The sequence below is a fragment of the Balaenoptera physalus genome, assembly GCF_965194825.1.
Source record: "Balaenoptera physalus genome assembly, chromosome: 11".
NCBI lineage: Eukaryota > Metazoa > Chordata > Mammalia > Artiodactyla > Balaenopteridae > Balaenoptera > Balaenoptera physalus.
In genome coordinates, this window is record NC_138896.1 from 57,850,503 (window position 1) to 57,877,484 (window position 26,982).

The 26,982-nt window shown below is 43.7% G+C and overlaps 1 protein-coding gene and 1 pseudogene across 5 annotated transcripts in view; one reads left to right on the top strand and one right to left on the bottom strand.

Moving 5' to 3' along the window:
- Window positions 1-26,982, bottom strand: part of OSBPL10 (oxysterol binding protein like 10) — a 381,826-nt gene that overhangs the window by 55,298 nt on the left and 299,546 nt on the right. For all 4 annotated transcript variants that reach the window (XM_082411849.1, XM_082411847.1, XM_082411846.1 and 1 more), the window contains one exon: window positions 10,507-10,661. In XM_082411849.1, coding sequence (XP_082267975.1) covers window positions 10,507-10,661 — 155 coding nt within the window. The remainder of the gene's footprint in view (window positions 1-10,506; window positions 10,662-26,982) is intronic.
- Window positions 10,734-26,056, top strand: LOC309638140 (large ribosomal subunit protein uL23 pseudogene; annotated as a pseudogene). The gene is made up of 2 exons: window positions 10,734-10,759; window positions 19,347-26,056. The product of its transcript is annotated as a large ribosomal subunit protein uL23 pseudogene (transcript).

A 26,982-nucleotide genomic window follows, 5' to 3' on the forward strand; every position in this document is an offset into this window, starting at 1 on the left:
AGATTTTCCTCTTTTCTTCCATAACATTCTTTCCCCAAGATCATAAATCTCCGAGCATCGACTTCACATCTCTGGAAAGTGAACGGCATCTGAGACAGCATATAAATCACCTCGAGAAGAGTTATTCGTCGTGGGCAAATAAAAATGTAAGCCGGGCAGATGGTGAAGAGCTCGTTTCTACTGGTAGCATCTCATGGGGCAAGGCGGGCTAGGCGGAAAGCAGACAGAGTTGTGAAATTTGGGGCCACAGTGGTAGGAAGAGAATAAATACCCAAAACACCAGGACACTAAAAATTATCCTACCACATGGCTACAATCTCTTCAACTCTTCGCCTCTGCTTCAGATCTGACTTTCTCCCTCTATGGCCACAGGACTGATAGGAGGGCAAAGAGAAGAGGAGGAGGAGGAGAGGGGGTTGGGGGGGAGGCAAAACCCATACTAAACACTGCAGTGCTTTAAGCCCTCTTCATTCACCAGTTTCAAAGCGCTTAATCCTTTGGGGACTGCGTCAGGATAGAAGAGATTATACCACCTGGTGCTGATTTTTTTCATATGGCTCCAGCTCACAATTGGCAAATCCAAGATGGCTGCGTCCCCAACACTCTGGTGGGTGTTTATGTCACAAAGCCACAGTGGCCTGGGGGTAAGGGAGGAAAGGGAGGCAACACGGTGACCACCCCCAAGGCTCCCCGAAGACTGGCTTGTTCTAGGGTTGAACCCACTGGAAGCCCCAGACACACCCTACTGGCCCCTGAGCAGGTGTGATTGGGGACCTTTGACTATACTCCACCTCGCTCTTATAAAAGCAACACCAGCCAAGAAAACAAAACTTTATTATCACCCACAAAAAGGGATACAAGAAAAAAGGAAAAGGAATGAAGGGAGGAACAAGTCGTTGAAAAAGTAGCAAAAATTGAAATGAATCCCCCAAAGCTGCACAGGAAATGACACTGTTGTGCCTCTGAGAGCTCACTAATGTGGCCAGAAACCAAGTTCAAGAAGCCCTTGAAAAATGCACACAGAGCTTAGGTTTGTGTGTGATGGTTATGTTTGCTGTTGATTTGTTAAGAAGAGAAGAGGGCAGAAAAACGCTCTTTTTGACAGACAGGAGCTCTCAGCCATGGGAGGAGAGATTGTTCTCAGCAATCACAGCCTATGAGAACACTGCAGAAATATGTCTCCAAATGCCATGCATCTCACAGACGGTCATCTTAACTACCACGGCCTGCAGCCACAGACCACCAGCACCTCCATGGTGCTGGCAAATTAACCTGGAAACATCACTTGGCTAAAAACCATTTCTCCTGCTTCTAATCTCAAGGTATAAAAAAATAACTATTGTGAAAAGTGCACAGTTAATAAGCTGAGTATCTTAGCTCAGGCTAACAAAATACCATAGACTGGGTGGTTTAAACAACAGGAGTTTATTTCCTCACAGTTCTAGAGGCTGGAAGTCCTGGATCAGGGGGCTAGCATGGCTGGGTTCTGGTGAGAGCTCTCTTACTGGTTTGCAGACGGCTGCCTTCTGCTGTGTCCTCACAGGGTGAAAAGTGAGAGAGAGATCTCTCTCCCTCTTCCTTCCAAGGCTACAGTCTTATTGGATTAGGGCCCCATCCTTAAGACCTCATTTAACCTTAATTGCCTCCTAAAGACGCTAACTCTCAGATACAGTCCTATTAGGGGTTAGGGCTTCAACATATGAATTTGCAGGGAGGTGGGTGTATGATTCATCTCATAGTACTGAGCTATGAAAATCTGCTAAACTAAGGAGTTCTCCATTCCATGTCCATCACATAGTAGCTCAATGAATGTCTGATGAATGAACAAATAACTGAGAAGATGAATAATTACTATCTTACTATACTGGGAACACAGAGCAAACTTATGAGACAGCAGTCTATTTTCAAGCACAAGCAACAACCTGGATCCTTCTGATTTCTAAGTCTCAAGGGTCTGGTAGCCAGGAGGTGTCTCTTCTACATTTGCACAGTGGATGGACTGTTTTCTCTCCAAACCAACAGCCAGAAGAGGAGAAGAGAAAACCCGGATGATTAAAAGCCACTCCCCATTCCATAATGTCAGAACCTAAATGGAATGCCCTCTGTGGATCTTCTGAAAAGGTTATAATAAGAGTTCCACACATCACCACCACCATCTAGTACCTAGTTGGATAGGTCGAGGCCATTGACCAGAAATGGACTAATTAGTAAGAAAGCCTTCTGACTAGGGAGGTCCAGGACACTGGCCATCAGTGAATCACTTGTCACAGCAGCATACATAACTCACCTGCCACTCAACAGGTTAGACTTACCCCTAGGAAAGAGCGAGGGACAGAGATGAGGACAGGGAGAAGGATGCCCTCAGGCTATGAACAGTACAGATGGACTTCATCATTCACATTCATTCATTCATCACATATTTACAGAATGTCTACTATGCCCACGGTGCTTTCCTAAATATTTTGGAGTCTTCAATGAGGGATCAGAGAGAGGTCTACCCTCAAAAAATTTGGCCTATGAGATGAAACAGTCGGGCTAGAAAAGTCTTTTTTTTCCTGGGTTGGGATCTGGGAATCTGTAATTTTTTAAAATTTTTATTGGAGTATAGTTGATTTACAACGTTATGCTACTTTCTGCTGTACAGCAAAGTGAATCAGTTATACATGTACACGTACCTACTCTTTTTTAGATTCTTTTCCCACATAGGTCTTTACAGAGTATTGGGTAGAGTTCCCTGTGCTATACAGTAGGTCCTTAATAGTTACCTATTTTAGATATAGTAGTGTGTATGTGTCAATCCCAATCTCCCAATTTATCCCTCCCCACTAGAAAAGTCTTATGGAAACTGAAGATGAGCACTGCAGGAAGAAAACCTGCTTGGGGCAGGTATGGGGGTCCAGCCACACTCTCTGTTACTCCCCAAGGCTAATGGGGACCCAATATGGGTCCCTCTAGGACTCGAGATCCCTGTGATTTAGCACCCTCCTCCACAGCCATGGAGGGTGACTCTGGTAACTCTAAGGCAGTCATGGAAACCCAGTTGCTGGGTCTTGGGGGGGTCTTGGGGGGGATCTAGTTCTGGTTATGAGATAACAAGAAACGTGTGCCGGGGACTTCCCTTCCCACACAGAGCATCTTGGGAAGAGCTCTCATCTCGTCCCACGTTCTAAAAGAATGTTGTGAGCAGGTGATGCTTGGGACTGTAGCTGGCATGCTCCCACCATGACAAGCATGGGGATGAAAAGCCAACAGCAAGAAGAATGGAAGAAACCGGTTTTTCATTTTTTTTTTTAAGAGAGAAGTAATCAATTTTTTGTGTGATAAAAAGCACATGAGATCTACCCTCTTAACAAATGTGGATGTGCACAAGTACAGTAGTGTTAGCTACACGCACATGGCTGCACAGCAGACCGCCAGAACCCTTCGTCTTGCACAACTGAAACTCTCCACTCACTGGATAGCAACTCCCCCTCCCCCTCCCCACTGCCCCGGCCACCACCATTCTACTTCCTGTTTCTATCAGTTTGACAACTTTAGATACTTCCTATAAGTGGAATCATGCAGTATTTGTCCTTCTATGACTGGCTTATTTCACTTATTATAATGTTTCTAAAGGATCATTCCTTTTTTAAGGCTGAATAACAACCCACCATATCATCCATATACCATATTTTCTTCATTCATTCATCCATTTAGGTTGTTTCCACCTCTTGGCTATTAGGAACAAAGCTGCAATGAACACTGGGGTGCAAATATCTCAAGAACCTTATTTCAATTCTTTTGGATAAATACACACAAGTGGAACTGCTGGATCATATGGTAGTCCTAGTTTTAATTTTTTTCAGGAACTGCATACCATTCTCCAGGAGCCTGTATCTTCGAGGCCATCAGGAGTGGCTGCAGCAAACCCACGGCCACTCACTGGCAGAAGTCTTACTGTGTGAGAAAATTAAATGCAGTTATTGCTTGAGCTTCTAACTGTTGGGTTCTCTGTTATTTGCAGCTGAAAGAATCCTCCTGGATACAGGAGATGGTGTGGTATATACAGAAGGGCACTGGCTGGGGAGAAAGGAAGTCTAGACGTCCATCCTGCCTTTACCACTGACCAGTTCTGTGACTCTTGGCAAGTCAGTCAGTCACTCCAGTTTGGGGAGTGGCCATTGGACCCTTAAAGACTATTCTAAGATGTAGTGACTCAAAGGCCATGGCTCAAAGAGAAAAAACATCTGTCCTACAGGATCTGGGAAGAAGAGGCAATCAAACTCTCTAATGACAGGATGGGGAGTGGGGTAGAAAGGGGCTAATCATATCACCCACGACCTTACTTGTTACAAAGTCCAAATGTGATTGACAACATTTCCTACGTAGCAACCATTAACTTTGTGGAGCTATCACAGAATTCACTAAATTGATTTTCAACCATTATAAGGATGTGTTAGCTGACCCACTCCATGGTCAAACAGCTGACAACAAATACGTGTCAAATATTTTGAACAAATTGAAAATGTGTGTTAAAAGAATTATCCAAAGGATCAAAACAGCATATTACCTTATCTTGAAAAACTCTATCACCATCCCATGCCTTACATTTAATGCTCAGTCAACATCTACCTATACATTGGTGTACTGTGGAGATGAAGAATAAAAAGGATCAAAATGGGTTGAGATTACCCTGGTCAGGCTTCAACTTGAATGTCAGAGGATTTCAAAACTAACAGCTTTATATGTGGTTAAGTGGTTCAACAGTTCAGTGCTAAAGATGACAATTCAACCAAGAGCATGAAAGTTCTTCTTGAGGCAAAATTCAGCTAAATCTTTATATCTGTCTCTTTCCCTTATTTGTAAAACAATGCCCTCCCTTGGGGAAGTGGGGATTTTGACACACTTGCTTGAAAATTAAATTCTGCAGTTTTCTAACCAAAGCCCACTGGCTAATTTATATGCTTATCGAGTCCTTAGTACTTAGGGACATTATGAGAAGTCCTTCTGAACCTGCTAGGTTTGGGGAGTGTAGGTCATGTGGTCTCTTGATGGCATTACTGCCACTGTGATGCAGACAATTCACCAGGCAAAGTTTTCTAATGAAACAGTCAACCCAGGGGTTGATAGGAGCTGACGGTGTACTCCTGAGACACGGCTTCAAGACCCCCTGCTGAAGGTCCCCAGTGGAGAGGGATTAACAGGACAGACTTTCCATCTTCTCCCTCCAGGCCAGGGGTCAGTGTCCGGGCACCTAATAACTGCCTCCAATGATTAACACAACATACGTTATGCTAAACAAAGAAAGCCAGGCTCACGAGTACACACTGCATGATTCCATTTATATGGCATTCTAGAAAAGACAAAACTACGTGGACAGAAAACAGATGAGCGCTTGCCAGGGGCTAGGGGAGGAGTTAAACACAAAGGAACACAAGGGAATCTTGGAAAGCGATGGAACTGTTGTAACAGATCAAAGTTCAAAAGTGATAAAATTGCATTTTAAAGGGGTGAATTTCATTATATATGAATTTACCTCAATAAACCTGACTTTTACGACAAATCAGGGTTTCTGTCTCTCAGAAACAGCCTCCAGAAAGGTGGGTAAACATGGTGACATGTGAGCTGCCATTGAGGATTGTCCCCATGCCACCCCCTGCTTCCCTATGCCAACAGCCCAACCAGTCAGGATCCAGGGCCGGGAATGGAAACCACTCCAGGTATTTCAATCAGGAAGGGATTTGATATGGGAATTAGGTGCTTAGAGCATCACTGGTCTGGCAGAACACAAGGCCCCCTTAGACTTTTTCATGCAAGGACACACCACTGCAGGTATCCTTGATCCAAGTGTCGGGCTGCTGCCGCCGCTGCGGCCACAATAGCCTCTCCTGCCAACGCAGGGGGACTGAGGCCCCAGAACAATAAGTAAGTCTGGTCACTGCACCTGCCTCTAAATACTCACATTCCCTTGACCCTGTCCGCCAGCAGCACCAGCAGAAGGAACCTGGTCCCCGTCTCAGCTTCCAACTCTCACACAAATGCACTGAGGAAACTGTCATGCATTTAGAAACCTCCCTGTGAGAAAGCCTGCGACGTGGACTTGCATTGGTGGGTTTCCAATCCGGAGGGTGGATGAAGGTCAAGAGCGCCAGGCCCAGTACTTCATCTCCCCAGTCACCGTTCCTCCTGTCCTAAAACAAGGCACTCTTCGACAAAGAAAGCACCACCAAAACCCTTTTCTGTCTAAACTTAAATTTCAAACCGTGCTGAGAGAGTTGAAATACTGTTCTCCTAATGGGGAAACCAAGATCCTAACTCACTTCATTATAGAAGAACATATCATTTTCACATTTAGTGGGTCCCAGCCCCAGCCGAATAAAATTTTGAGATCACTGCATTTGATAACAGAGCCAACCACAATTCTCTCGTAACTCACACATTAAATACACGCTGCTCTTCTGAGATCTATTCTGTTGAGAATGAAACAGACTAAGCTTGAAAATGCATTCATTTTCCAGATATCTGTAAGTTGTTTTATGGTAAGCCAGAACCAGTGGAGGGGAGTGTAACATTGTGATTTATGGTAAGAAATATATATTTGCTTTTTTGTCCCTATTTCCAGCACAGAGTTCCTAAAACCCTTGGAATTTCCAAAGAGATGAAACCTTTAAAGTGTCTTTTATTATGTTAACGAGTGACCTTTGCAAAGCCCCTAAGGATGGGAAATGGTTGCAGGTGGAGCCAACCCCTTGATGAGAGGGTTGGAGCTTTCAGTCCTACCCCTGACCTCCGGGGAGGGGAGAGGGCCTGGAGGGTAAATCACCAGTGGCCAAAAATTTAATCAATCATGCCTATGTAATGAAGCCTCCTTAAAAACCCTAAAGAACAGGGTTCAGAGAGCTTCACGGTTGGTGGGGAGAGTGGTGCACTCGGAGAGGGCAGGAGGGCACGGAAGCTCCGAGCTCCTTCCCACAGAGCTTGCTGTATGCATCTCTTCCTTCTGTTCCTAATTACATCCTTTTGTAACAAACTGGTAGATGTTTCTCTGAGTTCTGTGAGCCACCCTAGCGAATTAATCAAGCCTGAGGAAGAGGACATGGGAACCTCCTATCCACAGCCGGCTGGTCAGAAGCACAGGTGACAACCTGGATCTGTGACTGGCGTCTGAAATTGATGGGGCGCTCAGTCTTGCAGGACTGAGCCCTGCACCTGTGACATCTGACGCTCCTTCCAGGTGGACAGTATCAGAATTGAGTTGGCTTGTAGGATACCCAGTCTACGTCTGATGGGAATTGGATTGAGTTAATTGCTTGATGGCATTAAAAAATACATATACATTGGAGTACGGTACCTTTTATACCCTAATTTGTGCTCCTAAAGACCTAATATGATCAAAACAATAAGCCAGAAGAAAATATTTGGCTAAAGTACCACAGTAACTACAATTCCTAGTCTCCCAATGATCACTCACATAGTAACTACATTCTCCACATCAAAAGGGATAAGAAACCTTCTCATAAGGAATTTCACTTCATTCCTTCTTGGGTTATTTCTCCAAATTGTACAAAAGGGAGGCAATGGAAACATTTTCCTTTTTCTGACAAGAAAACTATTGGGTGGCTATGGCTAGCTTCTTCAATTGTTACGACAAAAAAAAAAAAAAAAGTGACAAAGCACAATGGCCTAAAATAAAAATAGTGTCCAACCAACACTAGCTGTTTGGGTTGCGAGAATCATCTACCAGAGTTGTCACTGGAAAAAATGAAGGACGTCTTTGCAAAAGAGCTCTAATCCTTCCTTCTCAGAAAACATTCACACCTGCATCACACCCCATAAGCCTCTCACTGCTGCAAGGGAGGACCAGAGAATATCTCCTATCACTCTGACAAAAGGAATAAGAGCAAAAACGACAATCAGAAATTAATGATTGTTCCTAACTTAAAAGCTCTCCCTAGTTCTTCTCCTTCAAAGTATTTTTTAAAAGTTGAACGTGGGAGCTAGTTATTTCGTATGGACAATGATATATTATCTTCTGCCAATGTTATTGACTGGCAAAGCAAAGTGGGCAATAATTTTACGTTAAAAGAACAGACCTCTCAAACTTCAGGGTTAGAAAAAGCACCCACAGGAAAGGCAGACATACACTAGGAAGGACTCAGAATAGGGAAGATCAGCAGCCCTAATAATAAGCTTATCAGGTTACTAAGTAGACATTTCCCCAAAGACATACAGACGGCCAATAGGCATGTGAAAAGATGCTTAACATCACTAATTATTAGAGAAACGCAAATCAAAACTACAATGAGGTATCACCTCACACCAGTCAGAATGGCCATCATCAAAAACTACAAACAATAAATGCTGGAGAGAGCACGGAGAAAAGGGAACCCTCCTGCACTGTCGGTGGGAATGTAAATCGGGGCAGCCACTATTGGGAATAGTATGGAGGGTCCTCAGAAAACTAAAATTAGAGCTACCATAGGAACCAGCAATCCCACTCCTGGGCATATATCCAGACACAACTCTAATTCAAAAAAATACATGCACCTCTATGTTCATAGCCCCACTATTCACAATAGCCAAGACATGGAAGCAACCTAAATGTCCATCAACAGATGAATGGATAAAGAAGATGTGGTACATATATATACAATGGAATACTACTCAGCCATAAAAAGGAACGAAATAATGCCATTTGCAGCAACGTGGATGCAACTAGAGACTATCATACTAAGTGAAGCAAATCAGAAAGAGAAAGACAAACACCATATGATATCACTTATATGTGGAATCTAAAATATGACACAAATGAACCTATCTATGAAACAGAAACAGACTCACAGACATAGAGAACAGACTTGTACTTGCCAAGGGGGAGGGGGATTAGAGGAGGGATGGAGTGGGAGGTTGGGGTTAGCAGATGCAAACTATTATCTATAGAATGGATAAACGACAAGGTCCTACTGTAGAGCACAGGGAACTATATTCAATATCCTGTGATAAACCATAATTGGAAAGAATATTTAATAATTATATATACGTGTAACTAAATCACTTTGCTGTACAGTACAAAGTAACACAACATTATAAATCAACTACACTTAAGTAAATAAATAATCATTTTTTTTAAAAAAAAGCTTATTAGGTGACAGCCTCTGTTAGGGTTTCCCCGTGATGTTGCTGGGGATGAGGATCTAAACAGTTATTTCTAAAGATCTAAGAACTTCTCTTTTAATTTCTTTCTAGAGCAAGATTTAGGTATGTGTATTATGGTGTGAACTCCCAAAGGTTCTTTTCCAACAGAATGGAAGTGATTGGAATTCTCAACCCCTTAGCAGCTAAGCACGACCTCCTCAAACGTGACCCCACCCGAGGCTCTCAAAAGAGCGACCTGACAGCAAGCTCCGACATCTTCTCAGTTGCCAACTTACCTTGCGAGGCACCCACACGTCAGCTGCAAGTGTTTCACCCTGAAACTCGGTGTACAGGCAGAGGCAAATACCTTTCAAAATCTCACATCCCCTATCGTTTCATACCCTGCAAAGTCACCTTACAGATACTGATGAAATACTTGCAGGCAGGCCGACCCTGCCTCTGGAAGACCTGAGCCCTCAAGTGGCCCTCGGAGAATAGAATCACGTGAAGCTTGGAGAAAAATTTCAATGAATAACCAAGACCATTTGATTGAAGAAGCTGCCTTGGGGCTTGCAATCTTACAAAATAGATTTTCCTCCACAATTTTCAGGCTAAAGTGATTTCAATTCAAATGAAGAACCACCTCTAACACATGGTTAAAGTAGGTCCCAGCCCGGTTCACGAGATCATGTCAACAGGACACATGCATCCAAAGAAAGAGAAAAAACAGAAATTCACTCATGACACCCGGGAAAACTGACAAAATGCAGGCTGTGTTTGGCTTCCCTCCAGCTGCCACTTAGAGGCGCAGTTAGTCACGGAGATTGCGCGGGCAGATGACTGGGTCCAGGGAGCCTGTGGGGGCCTGGCTAGCCCCGAAGGTCTGCAGGGCTGCTCCTTCCTGGACCTGGGCTAGTGCAACGCTTAGAAGAGTCCCGGCCACTGCCCCTGGGCTGGCCCGGTTGTGTAGCATGCGGGGATCGAGCATGGGAGGAAGGAGCTCATGTTATTAGCACAACCACACAAAGAAGCCAATATTCAGGAGAGCGACAGAATATATTGTAAGCGCTCCCATCATGTCAAGAGGCGTCACATTAGTGGGTGTGCTGGAGTTTCTCCCACGTGACGTGAAAACGACTCCCATTTCAATGAAAATAGGAGATTCCCCATCAGTTGGTTCACAGTTCGCCCACGGCAGCTGCCAGGCACAAGAACAGGAGCGCCAGGCGTGCGTGCACGGAGCTGATTTTGTCTCCCTGGGCGATGCTTCCATTTTATAACTTGTCTCCTCTTAAAACCCAGCAATGAGCAAGTTACAAACATAATTACTCTACTTCTGAACAAGCGCTAACACAAGCCATGAAAGGTGCGAAGAGAGGCTGGCGAGCTTACCTCTGGCTCTGGCGGGCAGGTTTGTTCATCCTCCACGGAGTTGGGTAAAACGGCCCAGGTTATGCTGGCGCTGGCCGATGGCAAAGAGCCAAGTGTCCCATTTTTCAGCTGCTCTGTGGAGTGTGACTTAGGCCCGTGCCATCCCAGGATGCTTTCTGAAATAAAGACCTGAATGATGCCAAGTATTTTCCAAACCCAACATTTAGAGCTCAAGAAATAGCCATACCATGCTGTTGAAGAAACCCGACTTGAAGTGGGTCCCATTTTAAGTGGACCATAGTGGATTTAAGTTGATTCAGTGGATTTAAGTGTAGATTCAGGTCACCTATTTATAAACGAGTTTCTGCGTAATGACCATAGGCTGTGTCTCTCCCTGTCCTCGGACAGAAACAATTCGCATGTGCCGTATCTCCTTGAGGGTGTTTCTCTTATTTTTTTTTAACTTTTCAAAAATACTTATAAATATTTACAATAAAAAACAGAAGTCAAATTGTATCAGGTATAGGCTGCTCGAAATGCAGTCTGAATGCCCATTGACATGATGACCACAGCTGAGAAAAGACGCCTGCAGTGTGATCACGCCACGTGTGATAGGCCATTACATGTGGCCGAAGTCCATTCGGGTGGCAGAAGTCAGGAAGCCACATCATGGACGGACATGGGCATGGAGGATGGATGCGGTCATGCCATTCTAGCTACCATATTGCTGTTAATAAAGCTTTTTTCTTTTTTTTTTTTTTTTGGCCATGCCACACGGCTTTTGGGATCTGTTTCCCAACCAGGGATCGAACCCGGGCCCTTAGCAGTGAACATGCAGAATCCTAACCACTGGACCACCAGGGAATTCCTTATAAAGCATTTTTAAAATTTTCCCTCAACCCTTGGGAACAACAAAAAAAAACTTTCTAACTCTAATACTGATCTTTCCAAGAGTCATGGGTTATTACAGAATAGTTGTATATATGCTTGCTAAGGGGGACGGGAGTGATCAGAGGTAGATTTCTTTACACTGTAGCAATTCTGCCATTAGAAAAAGAATAGGCCTCAGACTCAGCTGAATCTGGAGCTTCTGTTCTCAGCCTGAGTGTAGGAGTGAGTGATGAAGGAAAGGTGGGCTCAAGTGCAGACAACCTCACGTGAACTAGAACTCAGCCGCCCTTCAGCACCTCAGATGCTGCCTGACATCTCCTCATTCTCTCCCGGCTGCTCACGATGCTCAAGCGAGGCTGTTTGTTTTGTTTTGTTTGTTTGTTTTTAATTTATTTATTTATTTATTTATTTTTGGCTGTGTTGGGTCTTCGTTTCTGTGCAAGGGCTTTCTCTAGTTGCGGCGAGCGGGGGCCACTCTTCATCGTGGTGCGCGGGCCTCTCACTATTGCGGCCCCTCCCGTTGCGGGGCACAGGCTCCAAACGCTCAGGCTCAGTAGTTGTGGCTCACGGGCCTAGTTGCTCCGCGGCATGTGGGATCTTCCCAGACCAGGGCTCGAACCCGTGTCCCCTGCATTGGCAGGCAGATTCTCAACCACTGCGCCACCAGGGAAGCCCCTGTTTGGTTTTTTTTCCCCCCATTCTTCAAAGGGACGAGAGCCTTTGTGTGTGCTATTTCCCTGCTCAGACTGTCATCCTCTAGTTCCTCTACCTGGGGGAGGAGATCTCCTGAGTAAATCCAGGGGTCGGCTCAACGATCACGCGCTCAAAGAGGCCCCGGGGGACTTCGCTGGCCAAAGCAGCACCCCAGAGGCACCCCGTGTACCAGCTGTCGGTTTACTGTCTTACGGCTCTTAGCACTCTCTGAACTCACCCTGTTCATTCGTTTATTGTCTGCCTTCCTCTTCTCCCTAGAACATTAGCTCCCTGAAAACAGGGACAATACTGCCCTTGCTCACTGCTGTATCCCCAGAACCCAGAACAGGGTCTGGCAAGGAGTGTGAGCTCCTTAAATCTGTGCTGAATGAATGGATGACCATTAAGACTTTCAGAGATGGTCAATTTCAAGAAGAGTGTATGTTTCAAAAAGCGTGTATGTCCATGGTGGAGAAGGGCTGGGGACAAAGTGGAGCAAAGGGGGTGGGGGGAAGAGTTATTTAATGGGTATAGAGGTTCAGTTTTGCAAGATGAAAAGGGTTCTGGAGATTGATTGTACAATAATATGAATGAATTTAACACTACTGAGTTGTATACTTAAAAATGGTTAGGAGGCCAAATTTTTTTTTTGAATTTTTGAATTTTATTTTATATTTTTATACAGCCGGTTCTTCTTAGTCATCCATTTTATACACATCAGTGTATACATGTCAATCCCAATCTCCCAATTCATCACACCACCACCTCCACGCCCTGCTGCTTTCCCCCCTTGGTGTCCATACATTTGTTCTCTACATCTGTGTCTCAATTTCTGCCCTGCAAACTGGTTCATCCGTACCATTTTTCTAGGTTCCACATATATGCGTTAATATACAATATTTGTTTTTCTCTTTCTGACTTACTTCACTCTGTATGACAGTCTCTAGATCCAGCCACGACTCTACAAATGACCCAATTTCATTCCTTTTTATGGCTGAGTAATATTCCATTGTATATATGTACCACTTCTTCTTTATCCATTTGTCTGTCGATGGACATTTAGGTTGATTCCATGACCTGGCTATTGTAAATAGTGCTGCAATGAACATTGGGGTGCATGTATCTTTCTGATTTATGGTTTTCTCTGGGTATATGCCCAGTAGTGGGATTGCTGGGTCATATGGTAATTCTATTTTTAGTTTTTTAAGGAACCTCCATACTGTGTTCCATAGTGGCTGTATCAATTTACATTCCCACCAACAGGGCAAGAGGGTTCCCTTTTCTCCACACCCTCTCCAGCATTTGTTGTTTGTAGATTTTCTGATGATGCCAATTCTAACTGGTGTGAGGTGATATACCTCATTGTACTTTTGATTTGCATTTCTCTAATAATTAGTGATGTTCAGCAGCTTTTCATGTGCTTCTTGGCCATCCATATGTCTTCTTTGGAGAAATGTCTATTTAGGTCTTCTGCCCATTTTTGGATTGGGTTGTTTGTTTTTTTAATATTGAGCTGCATGAGCTGTTTATATATTTTGGAGATTAATCCTTTGTCTGTTGATTCGTTTGCAAATATTTTCTCCCATTTTGAGGGCTGTCTTTTCGTCCTGTTTATGGTTTCCTTTGTGGTGCAAAAGCTTTTAAGTTTCATTAGGTCCCATTTGTTTATTTTTGTTTTTATTTCCATTACTCTAGGAGGTGGATCAAAAAAGATCTTGCTGTGATTTATGTCAAAGAGGGTTCTGCCTATGTTTTCCTCTAAGAGTTTTATAGTGCCCGGTCTTACATTTAGGTCTCTAATCCATTTTGAGTTTATTTTTGTGTATGGTGTTAGGGAGTGTTCTAATTTCATTCCTCTACATGTAGCTGTCCAGTTTTCCCAGCACCACTTATTGAAGAGACTGTCCTTTCTCCATTGTATATCCTTGCCTCCTTTGTCATAGACTAGTTGACCATATGTGCGTGGGTTTATCTCTGGGCTTTCTACCTTGTTCCACCAATCTATATTTCTGTTTTTGTGCCAGTACCATATTGTCTTGATTACTGTAGCTTTGTAGTATAGTCTGAAGTCAGGGAGTCTGATTCCCCCAGCTCTGTTTTTTTCCCTCAAGACTGCTTTGGGTATTCAGGGTCTTTTGGGTCTCCATACAAATTTTAAGATTTTTTGTACTAGTTCTGTAAAAAATGCCATTGGTAATTTGATAGGGATTGCACTGAATCTGTAGATTGCTTTGGGTAGTATAGTCATTTTCACAATATTGATTCTTCCAATCCAAGAACATGGTATATCTCTCCATCTGTTGGTATCATCTTTAATTTCTTTCATCAGTGTCTTATAGTTTTCTGCATACAGGTCTTTTGTCTCCCTAGGTAGGTTTATTCCTAGGTATTTTATTCTTTTTGTTGCAGTGGTAAATGGGAGTGTTTCCTTAATTTCTCTTTCAGATTTTTCATCATTAGTGTATAGGAATGCAAGAGATTTCTGTGCATTTATTTTGTATCCTGCAACTTTACCAAATTCATTGATTAGCTCTAGTAGTTTTCTGGTGGCATCTTTAGGATTCTCTATGTCATCTGCCTATCAGATGTCATCTGTATCATGTCATCTGCAAACAGTGACAGTTTTACCTCTTCTTTTCCAGTTTGTATTCCTTTTATTTCTTTTTCTTCTCTGCCGTGGCTGGGACTTCCAAAACTATGTTGAATAATAGTGGGGAGAGTGGACATCCTTGACTTGTTCCTGATCTTAGAGGAAATGCTTTCAGTTTTTCACCATTGAGAATGATGTTTGCTGTGGGTTTGTCATATATGGCCTTTATTATGTTGAGGTAGGTTCCCTCAATGCCCACTTTCTGGAGAGTCTTTATCATAAATGGGTGTTGAATTTTGTCAAAAGCTTTTTCTGCATCTATTGAGATGATCATATGGTTTTTCTTCTTCAAGTTGTTAATATGGTGTATCACATTGATTTATTTGCATATACTGAAGAATCCTTGCATCCCTGGGATAAATCCCACTTGATCATGGTGTATGACCCTTTTAATGTGTTGTTGGATTCTGTTTGCTAGTATTTTGTTGAGGATTTTTGCATCTATATTCATGAGTGATATTGGTCTGTAATTTTCTTTTTTTGTAGTATCTTTGTCTGGTTTTGGTATCAGGGTGATGGTGGCCTCATAGAATGAGTTTAGGTGTGTTCCTTCCTCTGAAATTTTTTGGAAAAGTTTGAGAAGGATGGGTGTTAGCTCTTCTCTAAGTGTTTGATTGAATTCACCTGTGAAGCCATCTGGTCCTGGACTTTTGTTTGTTGGAAAATTTTTAATCACAGTTTCAATTTCATTACTTGTGATTGGTCTGTTCATATTTTCTATTTCTTCCTGGTTCAGTCTCGGAAGGTTGTGTATTTCTAAGAATTTGTCCATTTCTTCCAGGTTGTCCATTTTGTTGGCATAGAGTTGCTTGTAGTAGTCTCTTAGGATGTTTTGTATTTCTGCGGTGTCTGTTGTAACTTCTCCTTTTTCATTTCTAATTTTATTGATTTGAGTCCTCTCCCTCTTTTTCTTGATGAGGCTGGCTAATGGTTTATCAATTTTGTTTACCTCCTCAAAGAACCAGCTTTTAGTTTTATTGATCTTTGCTATTGTTGTATTGTTTCTATTTCATTTATTTCTGCTCTGATCTTTATGATTTCTTTCCTTCTGTTAACTTTGGGTTTTGTTTGTTCTTTCTCTAGTTCCTTTAGGTGTAAGGTTAGATTGTTTATTTGAGATTTTTCTTGTTTTTGAGTTAGGCTTGTATAGCTATAAACTTCCCTCTTAGAACTGCTTTTGCTGCATCCCATAGGTTTTGGATGGTCGTGTTTTCATTGTCATTTGTCTCTAGGTATTTTTATATTTCTTCAGTGATCTCTTGGTTATTTAGTAACGTATTGTTTAGCCTCCATGTGTTTGTGTTTTTTACGTTTTTTTCCTTCTTATTGATTTCTAATCTCATAGCGTTGTGGTCAGAAAAGATGCTTGATATGATTTCAATTTTCTTAAATTTACTGAGGCTTGATTTGTGACCCAAGATGTGAGCTATCCTGGAGAATGTTCCGTGCGCACTTGAGAAGAAAGTGTAATCTGCTGTTTTTGGATGGAATGTCCTATAAATATCAATTAAATCTATCTGGTCTGTTGTGTCATTTAAAGCTTGTGTTTCCTTATTAATTTTCTGTTTGGATATCTGTCCATTGGTGTAAATGAGGTGTTAAAGTCCCCTACTATGATTGTGTTACTGTCGATTTCCTCTTTTACAGCTGTTAGCAGTTGCCTTATGAATTGAGGTGCTCCTATGTTGGGTGCATATATATTTATAATTGTTATATCTTCTTCTTGGATTGATCCCTTGATCATCATGCAGTGTCCTTCCTTGTCTCTTATAACATTCTTTATTTTAAAGTCTATTTTATCTGCTATGAGTATTGCTACTCCAGCTTTCTTTTGATTTCCATTTGCATGGAATATCTTTTTCCATCCCCTCACTTTCAGTCTGCATGTGTCCCTAGGTCTGAAGTGGGTCTCTTGTAGACATCATATATATGGGTCTTGTTTTTGTATCCACTCAGCAAGCCTGTGTCCTTTGGTCGGAGCATTTAATCCATTCACATTTAAGGTAATTATCGATATGTATGTTCCTATGACCATTTTCTTAACTGTTTTGGGTTTGTTTTTGTAGGCCCTTTTCTTCTCTTGTGTTTCCCACTTAGAGAAGTTCCTTTAGCATTTGTTGTAGAGCTGGTTTGGTGGTGCTGAATTCTTTTAGCTTTTGCTTGTCTGTAAAGCTTTTGATTTCTCCATCAAATCTGAATGAGATCCTTGCTGGGTAGAGTAATCTTGGTTGTAAGTTCTTCCCTTTCATCACTTTAATTATTTTCTCTTGCTGCTTTCAATAATTTTTGTCTTTAATTTTTGCCAATTTGATTACTATGTGTCTCGTTGTGTTTCTCCTTGGGTTTATCCTGTATGGGATTCTCTGCACTTCCTGTACTTGGGTGGCTATTTCCTTTCCCATGTTAGGGAAGTTTTCGACTATAATCTCTTCAAATATTTTCTCAGGTCCTTTCTCTCTCTCTTCTCCTTCTGGGACCCCTATAATGCGAATGTTGTTGCATTGAATGTTGTCGCAGATGTCTCTGAGGCTGTCTTCATTTCTTTTCATTCTTTTTTCTTTATTCTGTTCCACGGCAGTGAATTCCACCATTCTGTCTTCCAGGTCACTTATCCGTTCTTCTGCCTCAGCTATTCTGCTATTGATTCCCTCTAGTGTATTTTTCATCTCGGTTATTGTATTGTTCATCTCTGTTTGTTTGTTCTTTAATTCTTCTAGATCTTTGTGAAACATTTCTTGCATCTTCTCGATCTTTGCCTCCATTCTTTTTCCGAGGTCCTGGATCATCTTCACTATCATTATTCTGAATTCTTTTTCTGGAAGGTTGCCTAGCTCCACTTCATTTAGTTGTTTTTCTGGGGTTTTATCTTGTTCCTTCATCTGGTCCATAGCCCTCTGCCTTTTCATCTTGTCTATCTTTCTGTGAATGTGGTTTTTGTTCCACAGGCTGCAGGACTGTTGTTCTTCTTGCTTCTGCTGTCTGTCCTCTGGTGGATGAGGCTATCTAAGAGGCTTGTGCAAGTTTCCTGATGGGAGGGACTGGTGGTGGGTAGAGCTGGCTGTTGCTCTGGTGGGCAGAGCTCAGTAAAACTTTAATCCACTTGTCTGTGATGGGTGGGGTGGGTCCCCTCCCTGTTGGTTGTTTGGCCTGAGGTGACCCAACACTGGAGCTTATCCAGGCTCTTTGGTGGGGCTAATGGTGGACTCTGGGAGGGCTCACACCAAGGAGTACTTCCCAGAATTTCTGCTGCCAGTGTCCTTGTCCTCATGGTGAGACAGAGCCACCCCCCGCCTCTGCAGGAGACCCTCCAACACTAGCAGGTAGGTCTGGTTCAGTCTCTATGGGGTCACTGCTCCTTCCCCTGGGTCCCGATGCACACACTACTTTGTGTGTGCCCTTCAAGAGTGGAGTCTCTCTTTCCCCCAGTCTTGTCGAAATTCTGCAATCAAATCCTGCTAGCCTTCAAAGTCTGATTCTCTAGGAATTCCTCCTCCCATTGCTGGACCCCCTGGTTCAGAAGCCTGACGTGGGGCTCAGAACCTTCAATCCAGTGGGTGGACTTCTGTGGTATAAGTGTTCTCCAGTTTGTGAGTCACCCACCCAGCAGTTATGGGATTTGATTTTATTGTGATTGCGCCCCTCCTACCGTCTCACTGTGGCTTCTCCTTTGTCTTTGGATGTGGGGTATCTTTTTTGGTGAGTTCCAGTGTCTTCCTGTCGATGATTGTTCAGCAGTTAGTTGTGATTCCAGTGTTCTCGCAAGAGGGAGTGAGAGCACATCCTTCTACTCTGCCATCTTGAACCAATCCAAATTTTTTTTATTTGTATTTTTACCACAACTTTTTTTTTTTAATGGCAAAAAGGCATCCATATATCAGTCCTTGATGTCATTTTTTAAAAGTTAGAAACTCACAATACTAAAATCAAAGGCTGAAGGATGAGCTAAGGACAGGCTTATGAAGAATCCCCATAAATAATAAGGTGGATGGGGTTGGACTAAGAAAACCAACCCAGGGTTCCAAGACCCAGAATCTTCCCTAAGAAAGGTGGAAAGATACTTCTTACCTGTCCTGTTGACCAACTCCTGCTCGGAGACCTGAAGTTGGATTCAGATCTTAAATATTGGGCAGCTGTCTCATAAATACAGGGGTACTACTTTCTTTTCATTTTATTTTATTATGCAAGTAGTAAATGTCCTCTGGAATAATTAGGAAAACTTAAAAAAGCACTAGGGGAAAAAATGAAATCTGCTCTCCTAGGCAATCAGGACAATGTTCCGTCCATTACTCCCACACCTGAACTCTGCCCCTCCCTCCCCTCCACACCACCATCATTCAGAGATGATAACCAGGAGACAGACAACAGGGCAGGAAGTAGAGTCTGGCCTGCTTGTGATACACAGCATCCTGAGACAAAGACCAGGACAGGAAGGGTGGGGTAGCAATGCATGCTGGGAAATGCAGTTTTCTGTACATTCTATGGATTCAGAGCATCAAAGAACCAGTGAGGGAGGACAGGAGAGAAGACCGCCTCAGACCAGTCCAGCTGCTCTAATCACTAGCCACTGGTTTGGGAGTCTGGATAGAGCTGCCTCATGTGAGGATAAAGGAGGAAAATTCTAATATAGAGTGAATGAAAGCGAGTGTATAAATCAATCACTTCCAGCCTCAAGACCAGTAGTGAGCGCCTCCGCACCCTCATTTTCTTTCCTTCTCTCAGCCCCTGCCCCTCCCAAAGCCGAAGCCAAAGCAAAGGCTTTGAAGGCCAAGAAAGCACTGTTGAAAGGTGTCCATGGCCACAAAAAAAAGAAGATCTGGGTGTCACCCACCTTCCAACGGCCCAAAACACGACAGCTCAGGAGGCAGCCCAAATATCCTCTGAAGGGCACCCCTAGGAGACGCAAGCTTGACCACTATGCCATCATCAAGTTCCCCCTCACCACCAAGTCAGCCATGAAGAAAACAGAAGACAACAACACACTGGTGTTCACTGTGGATGCCAAGGTCAACAAGCACCAGATTAAACAGGCTGTGAAGAAGCTCTATGACACTGACGTGGCTAAGGTGAACACCCTGATCAGGCCTGATAGAGAGAAGAAGGCATATGTTCAACTGGCTCCTGACTATGATGCTTTGGATGTTGCCAACAAAACTGGGATCATCTAAACTGAGTCCAGCTGGCTAATTTTAAATATAAAAGTTTTCACTAGTTAAAAAAAAAAAAAAAAGGACCATATAGTGCTTGGGAAAAGAAACAGTATCCTCAGAAGGATACTCACAAGGCTAATAGGAACAATATATCTCTGAAATTTCTAACATAATGTGTCAGAGAAAACATCAGGAGAGGTGTATCCTCGCAACAATACAAAATAAAGTAGCTGCTATGAAACAAGAACAGAGAGCCAGAAGAAGAAAACAGGCTGAGGTGACGAAGGAGATAGAGGCAGAAAGGAATTATTATAAGGAAACAAAGTCAACATTAGCAGAATTAAGGTTAATACTGAAACGAGGAAAAAGTAGAATCAACGATGTAGAAAGTCGAGTAAGTAGTGTGTCAAGAAAATGAAGTTCTACCAGTGAGCAGCTGCAAAGGGCACAAGACCAGCAATGAGACAGAACATAAGACAGAAGATACACAACAGAGACCCTAAAGTAAAGAGATCAGATCAGTGGAACAGAAACAATAAACAGTGACAGAAGTAAAGAAACACAGCCCGAACTGAAGAGAGGGCTTTGGGTTCTGCTGAAAACAGCCCACCTCAATCCAGCAAAACCAATGGGAAAAGACTCACATCTAGACACAGCTTGGTGATATTTTCTTAGGCTTTTTCTCACTGAAATTTCAAACACATATAAAAATAGAGTAATATAGTGACTGCCTGGCTCATGAAGTTTGGCAACATTTTTTAATTAAAAAAAAAATCATGAGAAAAAATTTTCCAAGCATTTAGGCAGAAAAGTTAGACCTGCCTTAAAGGAAAAAAGAAATCAAGCTAGTCTTGGATTTTGCTGCAACACTAAACACCAGAAGGTGGGTGGATGAAGAGAATAATGCAAATAAAAGTCTACAGATTTGAAGGTGGGTGTGGGGCTGGGGGGATAATGCTTATCTTCAGACAAATTACCTTTCCTCTGCCAAAAAGAGTCAGCATTTATTGAGCTCTTGCTAGGTGCCAAGGACTACCATATAAAATTTACGTGTGCGAACTCATCTAATCCTAATGACGACCCATGGGTAGATCCTATTATTATGTCCACTTGACAGGTAAAGAAACAAAAAGGCACAAGAGCTGATAAGTGTCAAGGGTAGAAGGGAGATGAAAGCCCAGGTCACCTGGCTCCAGAGCCCAGACTCTTAAACTCTTCACTGTATGCCTTCTGAGGAGCGCTGCAGAGACTCAGAAAATATTCTACCTTCTGGGGGAAAAAACGACTTGAGGACATATCCCAATACATGAAGAAAAGAAGCAGAATTAAGAACTCAAGACTGGAGAAGTTGTATAAAAGGATTGGCAGTGAGCAATGAACCCAGTTGAACATACAGCTGAGCAAGGCTGGGACTCAGGGGAGGTAAAAAGACACTTGCCTAGGGGTAAGACTTAGAGAGGCACCAAAACACTCAGTAGTCAAGATAAATGACATGTTCACGCAATATTTTTTAAATCAAAATTAATGCCAAAACAAAAAATGTCTTAAAGGACTCAGTCTCACCTGCCTCACACTGTCAAATCCTGTTTTTATTTAAGGTTTTAATATTTTGTTCATCCTGGATTTTTTGCATTAATTTTGGTTTAAAAATATTGCATTAAAACAGCATTTACCTTAATTACTTTGGCACCCTTAAATGTGTGCTCACGTTGGGTGCCTCACTTCATTTCATCCTGTCCCAGTCCTAGAACTGAATTTAAATACTTGTTATAAACATGATTACACAACTATGAAGTTAAAATTCTTTTAAAGAGATTTAATCATTATCCCACATTATTAAGTATTAAATTAATATTTAAATACTAATAACAATAGCCCCCATATTATATTACCCAAAATTGGGAAGTCTATCTGAGAAACAAAGGAAATTAAAGTATTCTAAGTCTTCAGCACACTAAAGGAGAGAGTGAAGACACAGTGTCATTCTTGATTTTGATGATTAGAAAAATACAAGTTAAAGAATGCTTATGAAGAATGCAATGTAACTACTACTAGAATTTACGTACATATTTTTTCCCAAAACACTAAAGAAAAGGGAATACAATCTGTGTAGGGAAATAAGAGGAAACAAGAAAAGCAGCATAGAAACATGAAAACAAAAAGCATAACAGAGGGACTTCCCTGGTGGCGCAGTGGTTAAGAATCCGCCTGCCAATGCAGGGGACACGTGTTCGAGCCCTGGTCCGGGAAGATCCCACATGCCGCGGAGCAACTAAGCCCGCGAGCCACAACTACTGACGCCCGCTCTCCACACCTCCTGAAGCCTGCATGCCTAGAGCCCGTGCTCTGCAACAAGAGAAGACACCGCAATGAGAAGCACACGCACCACAACGAAGAGTAGCCCCCACTCACCACAAGTAGAGAAAGACCCAACGCAGCCAAAAATAAATAAATAAATTTATTTAAAAAAAAAAAAAGTGTAACAGAGACCAACAGAAAAACAACTACCAGTGTAAGGGAAAAAATAAATGGACTGCGTTATTCTTTTGAAAGATAGATTCTCAAGATCGTGTCATAAAACAAAATGCAAGTCTAAACCATATTTCATTAATTGGAAGACACACCAATTTTCACATTTTAACAACCCTGAAGCTGGAGTTCATCTTACACTCAATGGCGTGTCATAGTTTAATTGGCAGCTTTTTCTTAGTGGCACAAAGGCTAATGGTGTGTGTTACTGTTGATGTGTTTGACAGGTGAGAAAATATGCCTCACTTATAGAAAGTGACTCAGAAGGTCTAAAGGAGAAAGAAGATCACAAACATACCGGCAAGTACAAATGCAAAGAAGACTGGGATCAAATATTACCATGTGGCTGCTGACTGGTGGCCAATCAGGTAGCTGCATGTTAATTACCTTTCACTTTCTGGTCCACCTTAACCTTTGTGAGCAGGAGACCATCAAAGATGATCCAACAGAAGAGAGGAGGAAGACAAAGGATGGGATGTCCACCAAATGGCAAACCCAGTCCTTAAACCAGGCTTTGACACACGCCTGCATCTCCTCACACAACATGCCTAAGTAGATAGAAGAATGCCAGGAAGAAGGGAAAAAAGAGCTTCTGGTTCCTTGAAGCAACCAGAAGCAGAAAGAAAGCTACAGAAGATTTATCTGCGGGCTTTAAGGTTTGTTTGACCATGGAACTGTCTTACTCTGTCCTTGGCCTCGGTTTACACCCTGCTTGAGTGCTGGGAGCTGCAGTGCCCGTGCCAGGGCTGTGACACCTCTGCTCAGAGGCCAGTGACAGGAGAAGGTCCCTGGAAGGTCCCTGCCTCTTCCTGTAACACAGTGAATTCACGCCTCCCAGGTTCAGTCAACCTGAGAGGGTTTTTCCCAAATGGAATAAGACTGACATTTACAAACGTGGGAAAAACATAAGGCATATTTATGATGAAAAGCTGGGATGTTAGGATCTAACTGCTTTCTTTACAGAGGAGCTGCCACTCAAACAATCTGTTTATACAGTTGTAAAAAAAAAAAAAATCTACCATCTGAAATATTCTGCAATGCTAGCTTTTCCATTTTCTCCATATGCTGTTTACTGAAGGAATCGTCGTCACATTTCTATCTTGGCTTTTAATCACAAGATAAGGGAGGGTGACTTATGTGGGACTCATTTTCACCAGAAGCAGCAGGTCTTGAGAAAGAAGGTATAAGAGACAGAGAAAAGCAAAGAGAATCTCTGAGTGGGGAAAAGGGATGAAGGTTGAGAATCTGAAGCTGTTTCTGGAAAAAAGCGAAGCAAAGCAGAAGGAAGAAGGCAACGGGGCAGAAGAGCCAAGAAGAGTACCTATAAAAATAGTGTCACCTATTTGACCCTTTTGGCCAAACCCCAAAATAGGAGGAACCAATGCAACTGGCTTATTAACTGACAATTCCCACAAATCTTAAAAGAGAATGAAAAAGTTATTGGAAGGGCAAGTTAAGAAGCACATATTAAATTCCGCTCCGGTTCTCCTCTCTTCAATTACACTTGTTTTGATCTCTGGCCCTGATTTATGTCCAAGGGCATGGGCATCATCCAGCTATTCCCTGAGGCTCTACCATCCTCGCTCCAGCAGCTCTGACCCCAGTGTTCTCTCCCAACGTGCCCTGCACCCACCATTCGTTGGTACCCAGCTCTGACCTCGCACTAGAACGTGCTGGTCTGGTCACAGGTGTCTGCACTGACTTTGAAGCAAGTTCCCCGCATCAAGGGTGCAAGTGAGGAACTACCCAGAAGCACAGGCAGCAGACTACTCTGCCCCCAGACCACTTTAAGGTTCCGGAACCCCCCTCAAGCCCAGATTCCCAAGCAGCCCAGCCATCTCTGAAGCAGCCCTGCCTGCCCCTCCACATAAAATCAGAGGCGCACATCTAGACTCAGGAAACCAGATGCCCACCTGCCCCACCCCGTCAATCAACTGCCTCCATCAAGATGTTGGAGGAGATCTAGTCACCAGGACAGAGGAGAGCTGCATAACACAAGCCTTGACCAAAAAGCCAAGTTACTTTATTAATTTTAGCTACAAACCTCTTCATAAACAGAAGTTAAATGAAGCATTTCAGTCCTGCATATCTTAGAGGTAACATCAGAGACAGGCCCAGAGCCTGAAATGCGTAGGTGGGAGCAGGTGAACACTCAAGTAATTCTGGACCTTGGTCCAGTTGCTCTGCGTGTTTGAAATGAAATCAGGATCAGGGAGCAACATTTGCAGACAAAGGCTCCAGAGCCGACACATTCCCCAGAAGATGCAATGAGAGGCTACAGAAGATGAAGTGCTGCAAGACCACAAATTAATTTTTGATTCTGAAGAGGGGAACAAGGAAAAAAAATCAGTGCAGGGGTCAGAAAGCATAGAAACTTCAAGAACAATGCCCATGGATACCGGCTGTGCTAGGGGATCTGCACCCCCCGCCCCAGGCCCCTTGAACATCTAGAGGAAACCCTGACAGAGGTTGGCTTTAATGAGATTTTGATTTCCATCAACCCAGCCTGGCACTCCTTGGATATAACCATTATGTTTTTATCAGCGGGAGTCAGTCTGCTACAGCCACTATCAACCTCAAGAGCCCTGAGATTCTAAACAAACACATTTTGTGGTGACACTCCCAGGGTTGCCAGATTCTCTTATTCTGCTAGCTTGAGAGTCTGGAAATCCATTTTAACTGCAGGCAACTGTGATGCTTTGGATGCAGGAAGTAATTCCATTTTTTCCCCCAAATGTGTGGCACAGATTTATTTATTTATTTATTTTTAATTTTTTTTTTTTTGCTGCGTTGGGTCCTGTCGCTGTGCACGGGCTTTTCTCTAGTTGTGGCTAGTGGGGGCTACTCTTCCTTGCGGTGCACAGGCCTCTCACTGGGGTGGCTTCTCTTTGTCACAGAGAATGGGCTTTAGGCACGTGGGCTTCAGTAGTTGTGGCACATGGGCTCAGTAGTTGTGGCTCGCGGGCTCTAGAGTGCAGGTTCAGTAGTTGTGGCACACGGGCTTAGTTGCTCCAAGGCATGTGGGATCTTCCAGGACCAGGGATCGAACCCATGTCTCCTGCATTGGCAAGCGGATTCTTAACCACTGCACATGGCACAGATTTAAAAGACACATGCAGAATGTTTTAAAACCTAAGGGGTTGTGTTATATGGAATGTAACTTTGGAAAGGGTTAAGAAGACAAAGAAACAAAATAACTCTTATGATGCTTCATGCTCTATTCTCCAACCTTCAGCCAAGTTCTTTGGTAAAAACGGCTAAAAACACACAGAGATCAGCTCGGTGCTTTGTGACCACCTAGAGAGGTGGGATAGGGAGGGTGGGAGGGAGACGCAAGACGGAGGAGATATGGAGATATATGTATATGTATAGCTGATTCACTTTGTTATAAAGCAGAAACTAACACACCATTGTAAAGCAGTTATACTCCAATAAAGATGTTAAAAAAAAAAAATGGTTAAAAGGAAGGGAGGATGGACAAACGGGGCCAGGCCAGGGGTGGGACAGGGAAGAGCTGCAGAAGGCAGCATGGTGGGTGGCACAGTGTCCGCGACACTGCTCGGTCTCCCCCTCCCCCCACCCCAATAGTCCTCATTTCAACCTGTCACCACATCTGAAATTCCACCTCGAGCTTTGTCCCTCCAGGCCCTTAAAAACCCCAGAGACAGAGGGGTTCTCGGGAAGATGGCGGAAGAGTAAGACGCGGAGATCACCTTCCTTCCCACAGATACAGTAGAAATACATCTACACGTGGAACTGCTCCTACAGAACACCCACTGAACGCTGGCAGAAAACGTCCGATCTCCAAAAAGGCAAGAAACTCCCCCCGTACTTGGGTAGGGCAAAAGAAAAAAGAAATAACAGAGACAAAAGAATAGGGACGGCACCTGCACTAGTGGGAGGGAGCCGTGAAGGAGGAAAGATTTCCACGCACTAGGAAGCCCCTTCGTGGGCGGAGACTGCGGGTGGCAGAGGGGGGAAGCTTCGGAGCCACGGAGGAGAGCGCAGCCACAGGGGTGCGGAGGGCAAAGCGGAGAGGTTCCCGCACGGAGGCTCGGCGCCTAGCAGCACTCTCCAGCCCGAGAGGCTTGTCTGCTCACCCGCCGGGGCGGGCGGGGCTGGGAGCTGAGGCTCGGGCTTCGGTCGGATCGCAGGGAGAGGACTGGGGTTGGCGGCGTGAACACAGACTGAAGGCGTTAGTGCACCACAGCTAGCCAAGAGGGAGTCCGGGAAAAAGTCTGCAGCTGCCGAAGAGGCAGGAGACTTTTTCTTCCCTCTTTGTTTCCGGGTGCACGAGGAGAGGGGATTCAGAGCGCTGCCTAAACGAACTTCAGAGACGGGCGCGAGCCGCAGCTACCAACGCGGATCCCACAGCAACAGGGGCGCAGAGGGAAAAACGGAGAGATTCCCGCACAGAGGCTCGGCGCCGAGCAGCACTCTCCAGCCCGAGAGGCTTGTCTGCTCCCCCGCCGGGGCGGGCGGGGCTGGGAGCTGAGGCTCGGCTTCGGTCGGATCGCAGGGAGAGGACTGAGGCTGGCGGCGTGAACACAGCCTGAAGGGATTAGCGCACAACAGCTGGCTGGGAGG